This window comes from Crocuta crocuta, unplaced genomic scaffold (assembly GCF_008692635.1).
Source record: "Crocuta crocuta isolate KB4526 unplaced genomic scaffold, BGI_CrCroc_1.0 scaffold26, whole genome shotgun sequence".
Taxonomy (NCBI): Eukaryota; Metazoa; Chordata; class Mammalia; order Carnivora; family Hyaenidae; genus Crocuta; species Crocuta crocuta.
The window spans coordinates 4,036,290-4,050,550 of NW_027532249.1; the positions used below are offsets into that span (position 1 = coordinate 4,036,290).

Consider the following 14,261-nt stretch of genomic DNA (forward strand, 5'->3'; position numbering starts at 1 on the left):
CTTTTTGTCCCATAGTGAAAATACAACTACTCATAAGAAGTTAACGTAATGTAGCTCACAAAATAACAGAAAATAAAAAATCGAAACAGACAAGTTATTCAATTCATATTTAGCTTCATTCTCCAGTCATTTTATCATGTGAATACTGAGGACTTTTCTTACTGTAAAATCTAATTTCCATTTTTGTCACCAAGTTGATTTTTCCTATTATTTGACTTTAGGAAATATTCACTGAAGCCTACTGAGTCAACGAAGACAAATAAATGCAACTACCTGAAAATGCAAAGTTACAAGAACCTCAGATAAATAATTTATGTGACACTCCATTACCTACTCTTCCTTAATATGAAAATTTTCAGTAGTTCCAAATGTTTTTTAGATCAATAAGCAATTACATCTTCATTTGCAATGAAATGGTGCCACTTACATGCACACTGTTCAAACATTCCTCAAAGAAAACGTTACTTATGGCACAGTTTCAAGCAGAAGAAACTGCTGACTTCATGGAATTCAGAGTATAAGGAGGTATTAAACATGATGGTAATGAAGACTAAGTGTTCATCCAGCTTGAAAAGAAATGCTCAGTATAATCCTAGACTTGTTGAAAGATAACCAAATCCTTTCCTTTTCTTCTTCAATCACTATCATTGGGCTAATCAATAGGAAAACAATGTATGAGAACATTTTTTAAAAGAGAATTTCCTGACTTTATAGGTTCACTTGAGAGTAGGTCACCATGAAAAGAAGGTTTTTACCCAAGTGTCTAGAGTTTGAAGGTTACACAGGCCAGTGTTCGACTCTTGCCCGGAGAAACCGGACAGTGAATGGTTGACTGGATTTGCTGCTGGTAAGCAAGGAGGGAGGGCAGTCATGGAAACAGATCTGCAGGCTCACTAGTGGTAGGAAATGTTGTTTCCCTGAGCCACACCTGTACTGTGGATTGGAGTGGAGAGGCTGCTGCAAATGGATCAACAGTGCCAGGTAGCAGTGCTGGGCAGGAGCTTCCGTCTGAGGATTATAGGGGATGTTTTGCACTGCTCATATACCCTCTTCTAGACCAAGATGCTTATAGCCCCAAATGCTGGGAGTGGCACCACTTAAGGGGTATGTCGCCTTGCCATCAGCAGCTTGTATTCATTAACTGATCCATGCATGGGCACACAGACCTAGCCCTTACCTCAAATCAGAGCAAACTCAGAAGTGCATCCTCATATCAAGGACTCCCTGTGACGATGGCTGAAGCTTTTGTTGCAGCTGCATTGCAGTTCAGCTTCTCCTTTTATTTTATCCTGCTGCTGTCATATCCTAACAGGTGTTGCTCCTGAGATCACATCCCTCTTTTCTCCTATTAAGAATCTCCAAATTTATGTCTCAGAATCCCAGGGCACTCAACCTATGTACAGGTGAGAGCAGTCCTATGAAGCAAACTTTAAAACAGGATTTTTGAACTAAATTACATGCCGGCTGCCATGAGATGCAGTACTGAGAGCCCTGGCATATGGTGGTCACTGTTCAAACTTTCAGGCCTTTGAGAGGTGGGTATCAGGGAAGTACTAATTGTAATGATGGCATTTGTTCTCAAGTCTTCAGGTGAATGCACCTTTTCCATCCCTGAAGAAGGGAAGTTCTTCTCAAAATAAGAGTAAGATTCTGGGTTTAGATAGCACAGTGGAAGACAGTTTAATGGTATTTACTTTAAGTCAGGAGGATTAAATGTAAGTTTCTCTAACAGAATGAGTTCACAGTATCCTCTTACGACTGTCGAACAAAAACTCCTCCTCTATTTGGCTTCTAGAAAGCTAGAAAAACACTCTTATACCATCCAGACAGGAAAGTAGAATATTGCCTTCTGGAGAAACTATCTATCCCAAGAGAAGAACCTATAAATACTGACATTTAGGAGACTTCTGACAAAACAGCCATCTTGTCCACCAGACAAACTACAGAAAAGCCCACCAGCCAACAAACTCTGTACATTACACATCTTGTCGATCAGGCTTTTTAGAGCTTCAGTCAAATATGAATGAACAAAAGTTAACAGAAGATCTCTAATGTGAGAAATACACATCAGAGCAATAAAGGATCTTGGGGAAATCCATGACCATGCAGGAAGCAGAACAAACCACTTAATTAATGAAAGTTAAGATGGGCACCCAGAAACTGGAAATCTATTAGAAAGACTGAAAATCCCACATGGGATTAACGGTTAAGTGAATTTCCAGGACAGCATCTATGCCTCAGATCTAGAGAGCAACTAGTTCCAAAGAGATCAGGATACAAGATATCTTATATAAAGGGATGTGAAAAATTCCACAGGTGTTTCTCAAAAGTAGTAAACTGATCAATGTACTTTACCTTATTTAGAGGCTAAATGAGTTGTATCAGAGAGTATAGAGAAGAACAAATATAGGTGCATAAAAAGCTAAATTAACAAAAAAAGAAAGGGCAATGTATTAACCCAGATAATGAAACAGAAAAATCCAAAAAGAAAATACAATTATAGACAGTACAATAAAGACTAGTAAAAACTATACAATATAGATTCTGTGAATATCTGAACAATAATAAAATCCTCTACAGGAGGTCAATAAATAAAAACTAAAAATTAAAAAGCAAGACAGCTTCATTTTGCTAGAATACAGAAGCAGCACCTATGTTAGTCATTTCTGCCAAGGTGCCTAGTTGGTTCAGTCAGTTAAGTGGCCCACTCTTAATTTCAGCTCAGAGCATGATCTCCATCTCATAGTTTGTGAGATCGAGCCCTGAGTCAGGCTCTGTAATGACCGTGTGGAGCCTGCTTGGGATTCTCTTCCCTGCCTCTCTCTGCCCTTCCCCGTCTCTGTCTCTCTCTCAAAAATAAATAAACATTAAAAAAATAAAATAAAAATACTAAGAAGTGGAGAGGAAGGGGAGGGAGCCTGCAGTTATCTTTAGAAGCTAAAAGGTACTTTTCACTTTCTAAACTATATCCAAATATTCTTTAATAGGTTTTCTCTTTACATAGTTTTTACTTTGAAACACAAAATCCTGCTTTTGAACCAACCCTAATAGTGGCCCAGATTGATCTGTTTTACTGGAAGCAGATTACCACAATACAATTAAGCACTTAAAGACACTTAAAACATGAGATTCATTACAACAGAAATAGGTTTAAGCTTTGATATCAGCATAACAAAGATTGAAAATGCAAATGGATTTAAAACCTACAATGGTTCATAAAATTACATCAAATTAAACATGATGTTCAAAGATGCCATTAATTTGTAAGCACGTATAATCATGTTTGATTATGTTTTTATTACTATACATAAAAGTCATCTGAATATGTTAAATAGATAATATCAGCTAACATTCAGGAATGAAGGTTGTAGAGAAAGAGATCATTCAATATTAATATGTCTGGAAAAAATAGATAGGCAGGGTGACATGGTAAAATTTTAACTGTAAGTAAAACTTTTTTTAACTGCTACATCTAGTTATCTGACAGCAGAATGGTCTTGCAATACAATTTTGCCAACCTGTTTAATTAACTATCAAGTTCAATAAATTTTATGTTTTAGATAAAACACTAAATCTGACTACAATATGAATTAGCAATTAGAAGGCAGAAAAAAGGGAAAATAAAATATAGATGAGCTGACCAACAAGCAACTAGTGAAATATGACATGAGATGGTAGGACTAAGAAGTGAACTAAATTACTCTGGGTTGAGTATTTTGAAAATGTATATTGATTTTTCTATCATACTTACATCTCTGTGCCCACTACTAGCAGAATCATGGAGTGGAGTGTCATCATCTAATCCTTGTGTGTTAACATCTGCTCCAGCTGCTATAAGTATCTTAGCAACATCATAATATCCAACGTTGCAAGCTTCATGCAATGGTGTCCAACCTAAAGTTAGCATATTAATTTAACATACGGTTAATTTATACTAATTAAAAAAATATGCTTTTTATATAGATGTGTGAGACATATGAATTCTAATGCACATTGTACAGAAGGAAACAGGAATGATGAACAAGCTACTGGAAATAAACACCTAAGAACATCACCAATTTTATAGAAGGTTTATTTATGTTAATATTATTTCCACTGGGGATAATTTTACCAAAATATTAAACTTTTAAGCTTATCCAATAAATATAAACTTGCTGTATTTTATAATAATCATCTGAACTATGGATAAAAGAATAGGAAAAGGGAAAAAAATTAACAAGCTTGTTAGGGGATTTCGGCAAACAAAAACCTCTCTGAAGGGTTTTCATCTTTTCTAGACTTAATACTTACTTTAACTAAAATTTATCACTGCAATAATTTTGGTGGCTAAAAAATGTTGTGTTTGTGAAAGAAAAATAAGAAAACAAAAAATGCAACAAAGAAAATAAACATCACTCATAATTCTACCACCATATGAAGAATGTAGCCTAATTCTAGCCTCTCTCCTCTTAGATCCGTAATTTTTTCTTTTTCTTTTATTTTACTATTATTTTTTTTTAAGTTCATTTTGAGAGAGGAACAGCAAGCAGCATGAGCAGGGAGGGGTAGAGAGAGAGGGAGAAAGACAATCCTAAGCAGCACAGAGCTTGACTTGGGGCTCAATCCCATGAATTACAAGACCCATGACCTGAGCTGAAATCAAGAGTCAGACACTCAATCGAGCTACCCAGGTGTCCTTCTTTTTTTTTTATTTTAGAGAGAAAGAGCGTGAGCAGGGGAGAGGGACAGAGGGAGAGAGAGAATCTTATACTTTTTTTTTTTTTTCTAATTTCTGAGAGAGAGAGAGACAGCATGAGCAGGGAGGGTCAGAGAGAGAGAGAGAGAGAGAGAGAGAGAGAGAGACGCAGAATCTGAAGCAGGGTCCAGGCTCTGAGCTATCAGCACAGAGCGTGATGCACTGCTTGAACTCAAGAACTATGAGATCATGACCTGAGCTGAAGTTGGATGCTTAACCAACTGAGCCACTCAGGCACCCCTAACATTTATTTTTGAGGGGAGGGGCAGAGAGGGGGGTGAGGGGGAGAGAGGGGGGAGGGAGGGGGAAGAGAGAGAGACATAGCACAGGTAGGGGAGGTACAGAGAGATAGACAAAGAATCTGAAGCAGGCTCCAGGCTCTGAACTGTCAGAAGTCTGACGCAGTGCTCGAATTCACCAACTGAGAGATCATGACTTGAGCTGAAGTCAGATGCTTAACCGACTNTGAAGCAGGGTCCAGGCTCTGAGCTATCAGCACAGAGCGTGATGCACTGCTTGAACTCAAGAACTATGAGATCATGACCTGAGCTGAAGTTGGATGCTTAACCAACTGAGCCACTCAGGCACNAACTATTTAAGATAAATCTTTAGGAGTGGAATTGTTAGATCAAAGTATTTTTTTGGTTTCTAATATATAATACCAAGTTTTCTCCTAGAACGGATGCTATGCATTTTATGTCTCATTCTTTAAAGGAGACCCTGTACATTGCGCTCTTCCCCACTCAGACCGAACAGAGAAATAAATTCCACATGTATTCTAACAGGGCTATATGTAAAAGCAGAACAAAAACAAAATATAGGAATGAGAAAACAGAGGGGTGTATAGGAGCAGAGAAGTCCTTATTAAAAAACAAAGAACTCATAAATAAAAAGATAAACTGATACAATTACATAAAAAATGAAAACTCTAAGTACAATAAACACTGAAATAAAAATTCAAACACACAGTGACGACTTTTACATTATCTGACAGAGAATTAAAACCTATACTAAGACAAAAGGCTCTTACATATTAATCATATTGCCACCATTGGACAAATGGGCAAAAGGCCAGATTTGGCCATTTTTTCCATTTGTCAGATTGTTAGTAATTAAATTGATAATATCCAGCTTTAGTGAAGATGTGAAGAAAAGTGCTCTTCTACATACTCTTGATGGTAGTGTAAACTGAAAAAAGATTTTTTTGGATGGCCATTTGCATATGTAACCACTTTAACAGTTTCAATTCTGAAATTCTTCTATAACTATACATGAAGTCATTTCTACAGGAGTGTTCACTAAAGTATTGTCCATGGAGTCTATACTATGCAATACTAATGCAGCTGTTGAAATGAATAAAACAGAACCAACTATATGGACTGGCAGAAAAATCTGTTAAGACAGTAGGTAAAAAAAGGTATGCTGTAGAACTACAGACCAATAAATATAGATGGGATGATTTAATTTTTTAAAAAGCCTATATATAAATAAATGTTCATTTTATACAGATGTTAATAAAAACATACAGAAAGGATAACCTTCAAATCCTGGCAAAGAAAGAATCTGTATTGTAGTATATAAAGTATGGGAATCTCTCTGCATGCTTTTACTTTTTGAAATCTTTACAGTAAGAATGTACTGTTATGGTAATTGAGTAATTCAAATGAAACACCACCAGTGCTCTCTTAGAGTTCTCATGTTCAAGTTAATAAATGCTTTTGAAAGACTTATGAAAGAATTAACACTCTGAAAACCTTATGTAACTCTAATTTATCTAGAATAGAACCTAAAGAATTTTGTGGTAATGTATCAACTAAAATACACATTTAATATTTAAAAACTTGAATAGTTCTTGACACAGAACTGTAGCAGAGCATCATCAGGGTTTGTGTGCACACTCCAGAAGAATTTTGTAATACATTACACTTTTAGAACTCTTGTTTTAAGCAAGAGGAATACAGAATACAGATTAAATTGTTACCAGAATCTGTTTCAATGAGGTCCTGAGCATTAGTTTTTAATTACTAGTCTTACCTGCAAAATCTTTCACATTCACATTTGCCCCTAAACTTATTAATTCTTTGACTTGTTTCACATCTCCTCGAATAGCTGCCATGTGTAAAGGAGTTTCACCACGTTCATTTCTCTTATTAACTTTGTCTTTCTGTCGAGATGAGGAACTGGGAGTTTTCTTCTGGGCTGGTGTTGCTTGTGATGGATGATTTGGTGTGGAATCTGAAAGAAAAAAGTAGTTAATGAAAGTTCTAGACTGAACATTTTGTATGTTCATGGAAAGGTTTGTAATGTACAATTTCCTGGAATGGAGGAATATCTTCTCACCCTAACAACCCAAATTTGGCTTGGATGATATATTAAGAATTTAACCCAAAATACATTGAGATCATCTTCCTTTAGGGTTATTTATCAAATATTGCATGAGCAAATTTAGAAAAAAATTTTTATTCTATCAATTCATAAAAATGCCTTAAATTAATAACAAAGTATCAAATATGTACTCTAAAAATGTTTGCTAAATAAATAATTTGATAAATCACAAAAATATGTATTTTTCACGGAATGTTACTTATTCTAACACCTAACACCTAAATGACATTGAAGGCTAGAGTTCACACTTTGTAACTCAAAGTATTAGAGTTCTTCTATTTGGATATTAAGTGCAAATTGAGGTCATGAGTGATGTTAGCATTAAAATAAAGCTTAAGAGCTTCAAGCAATAAGGACTCTGGGAAGGCCTTTAAAGAGTGGGCTAATAAAAGAGAAAAAATTTTGCTTTGCTTTGGTTCTCATCTTTTGATTTTTGTTCCAGTCTGTATACTAAAAACAAGAATGTTAAACAAGACGATACCCAAAGTTCTCCCTCTTGTCCCCATTTTAGAACTACTGGGACAAAGACAAAACTTAAAATAGGTTTCTTAATCAGTGAAGGATTCTAGACATATGTACAGTGTTAATAATTAATTCTGAAAATTTACAACTATTTATTTTTATTTTTTTTTACAAATAGTTTATTGTCAAATTTAGTTTCCACATAACACTCAGTGCTCATCCCCACAAGTGTCCTCCTCCATGCCCCTCCCCCCCTCCCCCCCATATCCATCAGTCCTCAGTTTTTGTCAGCATTCAATTTACAACTATTTAAAAGAAACAAATGTTCTAAGAGGAAAGTTTATGGATAATAATTTTCTAGTGCCATATAATAATTTTCTTGCAAACTGACATAATTAGAGCACTAAAGTACCACTGTTCTTTCCCTAATAAGAAAAAAGCTTAAAATTTACATTTTGGATTTTAAAGTGCATTGTGTCAGTAACAGTCTCTTACCTGGACTTCTGTAAGTACACTTCATTAAGAGCAAGGACACTGTCTCTCTCCTTTTTTTTTGAATGCTAATTTCAATTTTTAATGTTTTTATTTAGCCGTGGTCAGAATAACTTTAGGCCCCAGGTCTACAGTCTAGTCATAATTTCTACCAACTTTATCCAATTCCAGTTGGATGATGTTATCTCACCTTTTTTTTTCTTATTATTTTTAAATTTTTTTACAAATAGTTTATTGTCAAGTTGGTTTCCATGTAACACCCAGNTCTCAGTGTGGTTTTGATTTGTATTTCCCTGATAAGTGATGCTGGGCATTGTTTCTTGTGTCTGTTGGCCATCTGGATGTCCTCTTTGGAGAAGTATCTGTTCATATCTNTCTCAATGATGACAGCTTTCTAGTAGAGGCTAAAGTCTGGGATGATGATACCTCCCATTTTGGTTTTCTTCTTCAATATTACTTTGGCTATTCGGGGTCTTTTGTGGTTCCATACAAATTTTAGGATAGTTTGTTCTAGTTTTGAGAAGTATGCTGGTGTAATTTTGATTGGGATTGCATTGAATGTGTAGACTGCTTTGGGTAGTAATGACATTTTAACTATATTTATTCTTCTGACCCATAGGCATGGAATGTTTTTCCATTTCTTTGAAGGACACTGTCTGTGTTACTATCTCATTCGTTACTGTATCTCAACTATTTAGACTTCTTGGCACACGGTTGTACTCACGCAATATTTGCTGAATGAATAAATGAATTTTAGTATAATCTTCATAGTCAAATTATTTATTAAGAAAATTAGCTGTTCAGTTTCTAAAAAATGAAAGGACATATTCTTTATCCAAGCAACTTGCAAGGAACTAATTCAAAGAAAATTTTGTTACCCATTTCAAAATAATATTCACATACATAAAATAAAAATAGTATTATCCATAATGGCAACCAGAGTAAACATAACATAAAAGGGGAAATTAATTATGTAACGGATAAAATAATGAATCTTAAGCTATAAGTATGCTTTTATGTTGGCAAACAGCTTCATATTTCAAAAGCTGTCCACTCTAGTTCCACGTATATTAATAAGGTTGACTAAAAATCCTTATATGAAAAGAATCAACTGCATTATAATATGACCTTATTTAAATTTTAAAACACAAATTACATAGGGAGGCTCGCTAGCTCAGGCAGTGGAGCATGTGCCTCTTGATCTCGGGGTTGTGAATTCAAGCCCCACGTCAGGGACAGAATTTGCTTTAAAAAAAACAAAACCCTACAACGAAACATATGCAACTGTATGTTTATACCTAGAAAACTTCTGGAAGGAACACTGGAGACGTGGCAAGATTAACTTTCTGCCTTCAAACTTACTCTAAGGATAGAAATTCATGGTATAGGGGCACCTGGGTGGCTCAGTTGGTTGAGTGTCCGACTTCGGCTCAGGTCATGATCTCACGGTTAGTGGGTTCGAGCCCCGTGTTGGGCTCTGTGCTGACAGCCAGCTCAGAGCCTGGAGCCTGCTTCAGATTCTGTGTCACCCTCTGTCTCTGGCCCTACCCTGCTCACTCTGTCTCTCTCTCTCTCAGAAATAAATAAAACATTAAAAAAAAATTCATGGTATAACAAAGTGAGATTTTAAAAATACATCTAATTATTAAATCTGACACAAGGCTAACATTTTACGAAACATTTAAAGTTTTAACAATGTATAGGATCTTTAATTTGGCTACAGTCTTTCAAAAATTGGGTATGGAAAGGTAGGAGAATAACCATAAACAGCACACTCTACTTAAAAAAAGCAAGAAGCCCTAACGTGTTCATTAGTGAAAGACTAGATATACCAATGATTTGATGGAAACTACAATACATAGAAATTAAAAATTTTACCATGTTGTCATAGTTTTTTAAAAAAGCCAATACAGAAAAACTTACAAAGAGAAAACTTTTAGTGCATTTCAACAGGGTCTGTTAAGTCACCCAAAATCTTATATAAAGATGCCGTGAAATGAAATACAAAATAAATTTACACAGCATATCACAAATATTTTTCCTTTTAAAATAATTTAGATCTTAAGCAATAAAGCATGGATTACATTATAACTATAAACCCAGAAGCAGTTTTATAGAAACTAGGGTTAAAAAATGCTTCAGTAAGGTGAAAGCACACCAGTGCAGCAATGGACTTCAAGTTAACTGACCATTTCTTTTCTTTTGTTATGAATGACCATTTCTAAATTACACATTTTAGTTGACAAATATTTACTAATATCCACTAAGTGCGAAGATCCCTGCTCCTGTGTAGATTCTCATCTGGTGGACGATACAGACAATAAACAATCATCACCCAAATAAATGTAAAATTACACTTATAAGAAATTTTTAAATTTTTAAAAATATTTTTGAGAGAGCGAGTGTGTGTGCATGGGGGGTGGGGGGGGGCAGGCAGAGAGGGAGACATAGAATCCAAAGCAGGCTCCAGGCTCTGAGACGTCAGGACAGACCTCTACGTGGATCTCAAACTCATAAAACCGTGAGCTCATGGCCCGAGTTGGAGTTGGACGCTTAACCAACTAAGCCACCCAGGTGAGCCCAAACTTTTAAGAAATTTTTATTAAATCCAAGTAAAAATAAAAACTTAAAGTAATTGTTAAGACAAGGGTAGACTCAGGCAAACTAAGAATACACATGTACTCAATGATGGTGTCACCTGGACTGTTGTCTCTTGCTGTCATCTGCATAAGGAGTGCCATCTGCTTCCGCTCAGAGAGTGGATAACCAAAAAGAATGCTAACTGGTGTGGACTTCTTATTTCCAGCTTCCTTTTTTGTTTTCTTCTTTTCTGGACCTTCTTTCTCTGGAATTATTAATAAATATGTAAGAATTTTAATAGAAGCACTGAAAAGCAAAACATAAGAAAACTTTAAAAAAACAGATGCTATACATGTGTATGAGAAACATAAAACTAGCAATAGGCTGACAAAAAAGAACACTAGACTTTTATTGTATTATATAAGCAATTTCCTTCCTGAATGCTTTGAAAAAATTTATTAATTCTACTGTTTTCTGAAAATTAAGAATATTTGCATATTTATTCCTCATATAATCTGTATTTTAATGATTTGTTCTTTTAAAATTTAACTTCCTCAGTAACACTTCAAACATTCCTTAGTATCACATCTTTGAAGCTTTTCTTCATTCATTATAGTTTTATTCTTCTTAATTACTGCTGTCTTTATTAGCAACGTTCCTTCATATTATTTCCGTAATTCCACTGATGATTTGTACAATCTTCTAACGAGGTAAGTATTTAAAACAAGTCTCATCACACAAAGTAATTATTGAAAAGCATCATCAGATCACTTTATCCCAGACACAGGATAGCTGAACATGGAATGATCCTAATAAAAGCTAAAAATGAGCAAATTAAAGATTCTGCATGTGTGTGGGTATGTGGGGGTGGTTAACAGAGATTCTGCAAAGATCCAAAATGTCTAAGGATTTTCTGAAAGAGATTTGATCCATCATAAAGCCAGCTCTCAGGTTGAGCTACTTGGGAAATCCTTTGGCAATGCAGCCAGCAGTCGTCGTCAAGTGCCAGGAACTTCAGATGGAACTGGATTCTGTAAGTCAGAGAGATACAGATAGCTGTTCTAGGATTCCTCTGGGAGATAATTCAGGTGTGAGTTAATGTCTGCTTGTTAACTGTCTAGGCATCTTATTTCTTGGGAAATCCTATACAAATTATCTGAGAATTACTGATCTGGGCTTGACAGTCCCTGTAAAGATGGACTAACAAAGATAAATAAGTAAGTTTTAAAAATAAATGTAGAACATAGCAAAAATGGAAGGAGGGAAGGTTTAGTAGTAAATATTGCATTTTTTACTCTAGGCAGATGTGGCCAGCATATGGACTCCTCTAAGTGATAAGCATTTACTAATCTAGCAAGTTTCAAGAAACTAGTTTGAGATTACTTAAATATTATTAAATATATAATCATTTAAGGCATAAGAACAAAGTAATTCTTGCAGTGAACCACTTATTTAATTATGATACAATGGATGGCATCCTAATGGCCTAGAAAAATTAAGAGATCAGAACATTTAACTCTGCTGTCCACAAATTACTGAAAATTCAATAGCTCCTAAAATGTCCATGTGTTGATATTTAATTTTTACATAACAAAATTGAAAAACTTGATTTACTTAAGTCAGCCTTTATTAATAGTTATAAATACTGTTTTATTTTCCTAGTTCTCATTTTATTATCATTAATGGTCCACTTTAATATAAATCTAGATTCAGCACAGTGTTTCATCTAACTTACTAAATTTATTATAAAGCCCTTAACAGGATTTTAAGAGAAGCTCATTTTTTTTCTGAAACATGTAGTTTCTTCTAATAATATTGTGTGCTTTGGTTCTTTCATATTTAATGAGGAACCATAATTGTTGTTTCAATGATTTCAACCTAAATAACAAATCTTTAAATATAACAAATGTACTTCTTTTCTAGAATTAAAATATTTAACAGTAAAAATTTTTATAAAAAGGAGAAGTTTTTAAAAAAGAAGTGAAATCTAGTAATTGGAGGAAACAGAGTGAAGAAAATGTACAGAGAATCTTTTCTTAAAATATCTTCTAAAATTTTGGGGAAATTTTCATATTTCCTCACTTGCAAAACAATGAATTTTCTGCTTCTCATTGCATTTCATGCAATGTTTTAAAAAGAATATGCTCTAAAGTGATACATACTCAATTTACAGAAAAAAGTGAGACACTTATAAATTCATTTTAGAATTCTGACTGCCAAATGATCAAAGACACGATTATGTCTTGGAAAAGAATAAAACTGTACATATTCCAAATATTCAAGCAAAAATTCAAATTAGATACTAGCATCCAATCTGAACTCTATTTTTCTTTCAGTTTACCTTAGTCATTTGTCTGAGTTCATGCTTTACATAAGACAGGAAAAGAAGATAAATAAACAGATGCTGGTGTAAGATAGCTAGATTAATACCATTCTTCAAAGCTGTGTTAGATTAATATGTCCCAAAATGTGCTTTTTCAAGTGTAAAGCATTCAACAAAACTTTTGACTATTTGGGATCTATACTGTGAAGAACTGGTCATAAGTAAAAAATGATCACATAGATTTGAGAAAGTTAGGTACTTCTCAAGTTTGACAACTGAACTATGTATTTATTTGTCCAAAAAATGGTCCAGAATTTTAAATAGAGGAATACTGACACATGCTCATGTAGCACAGTCTCTTACAGAATTGAATTTCCACTCAGCCACTCTAGAGATTGTTAAAGAAAAATCCAAGTGATTTACTTAAGACTAAAGAAAAACAGAGAAATGGATTATCCACAATCTAACATTCTTTATTTCAGGGTTCAGAAGATCTTTAGAAATATAGAAATATCTCAGTTTTATAATCTAAAAAATGAATGCTTTCTTTTCAGGACTTGTCAGAATAAACAAAAAGCTCAACACAGTCACAACCCAACTAAGTGTAGGGTATATTAAGAAGAAGAAACAAAATTTCTTTCTTGGGGAAAGAACCTACCAGCTGATTCATAAACCTACCAGCCTCTCAAAAACTGAAGAATATGATACTTCCCTACAAAGTAGTCACTGTGGAAGGAATGGAGCAATGGAGCTGTAACTCAAATTCAGATTAATAGAACTGAATCAATCACATTTGGAAGGTTACTTCAAGTCTGAGAAAAAAATGTTGCCATTGCTCTCTGGTTCTAAAGCATCTACATGAATTTCTAAAATGTAGGTGCTTGTATCTTGATTTCCAGCAATAATACTCAGATTGTGGATAATTTCATCCCGTATACTTCCTTCAGGTACACGCAGACCCTGAGGAGTCCTGTTTTAGAAATGTACACCCAACTCCACAGTAAGTGGAGTTTAATGCTGACTGTAAACATGTCCTTTACCCCCAAATTTTGAGAATTAAGTACTGACTTATCAGCTCATTTAATTTTAAGACTAATATTTGGTTCTACACCACCCTCACAAACTTATAAAATACAAAATATACCAGAAATGGAAGATTTCAGCTTTTATAACAAAATGTCATATGCTGAAAACTGTACACTTGGATACCCAGGGACTAAACAATATTTTGTATTACAAAAAAGAGATAAAAATGTAAGCCCATTAAAAAAAAAAAAGTTTAAT

General features: G+C 34.5%; 1 protein-coding gene across 2 annotated transcripts in view; it reads right to left on the minus strand.

Annotated features, from left to right (window-relative positions):
* The window catches only part of ANKRD12 (ankyrin repeat domain 12), a 123,081-nt gene that overhangs the window by 58,096 nt on the left and 50,724 nt on the right, over nucleotides 1–14,261 (minus strand). For both annotated transcript variants that reach the window (XM_077778170.1, XM_077778167.1), the window contains 3 exons: nucleotides 10,773–10,919; nucleotides 6,770–6,970; nucleotides 3,752–3,894 (listed from right to left, as the gene is read on the minus strand). In XM_077778170.1, coding sequence (XP_077634296.1) covers nucleotides 3,752–3,894; nucleotides 6,770–6,970; nucleotides 10,773–10,919 — 491 coding nt within the window. The remainder of the gene's footprint in view (nucleotides 1–3,751; nucleotides 3,895–6,769; nucleotides 6,971–10,772; nucleotides 10,920–14,261) is intronic.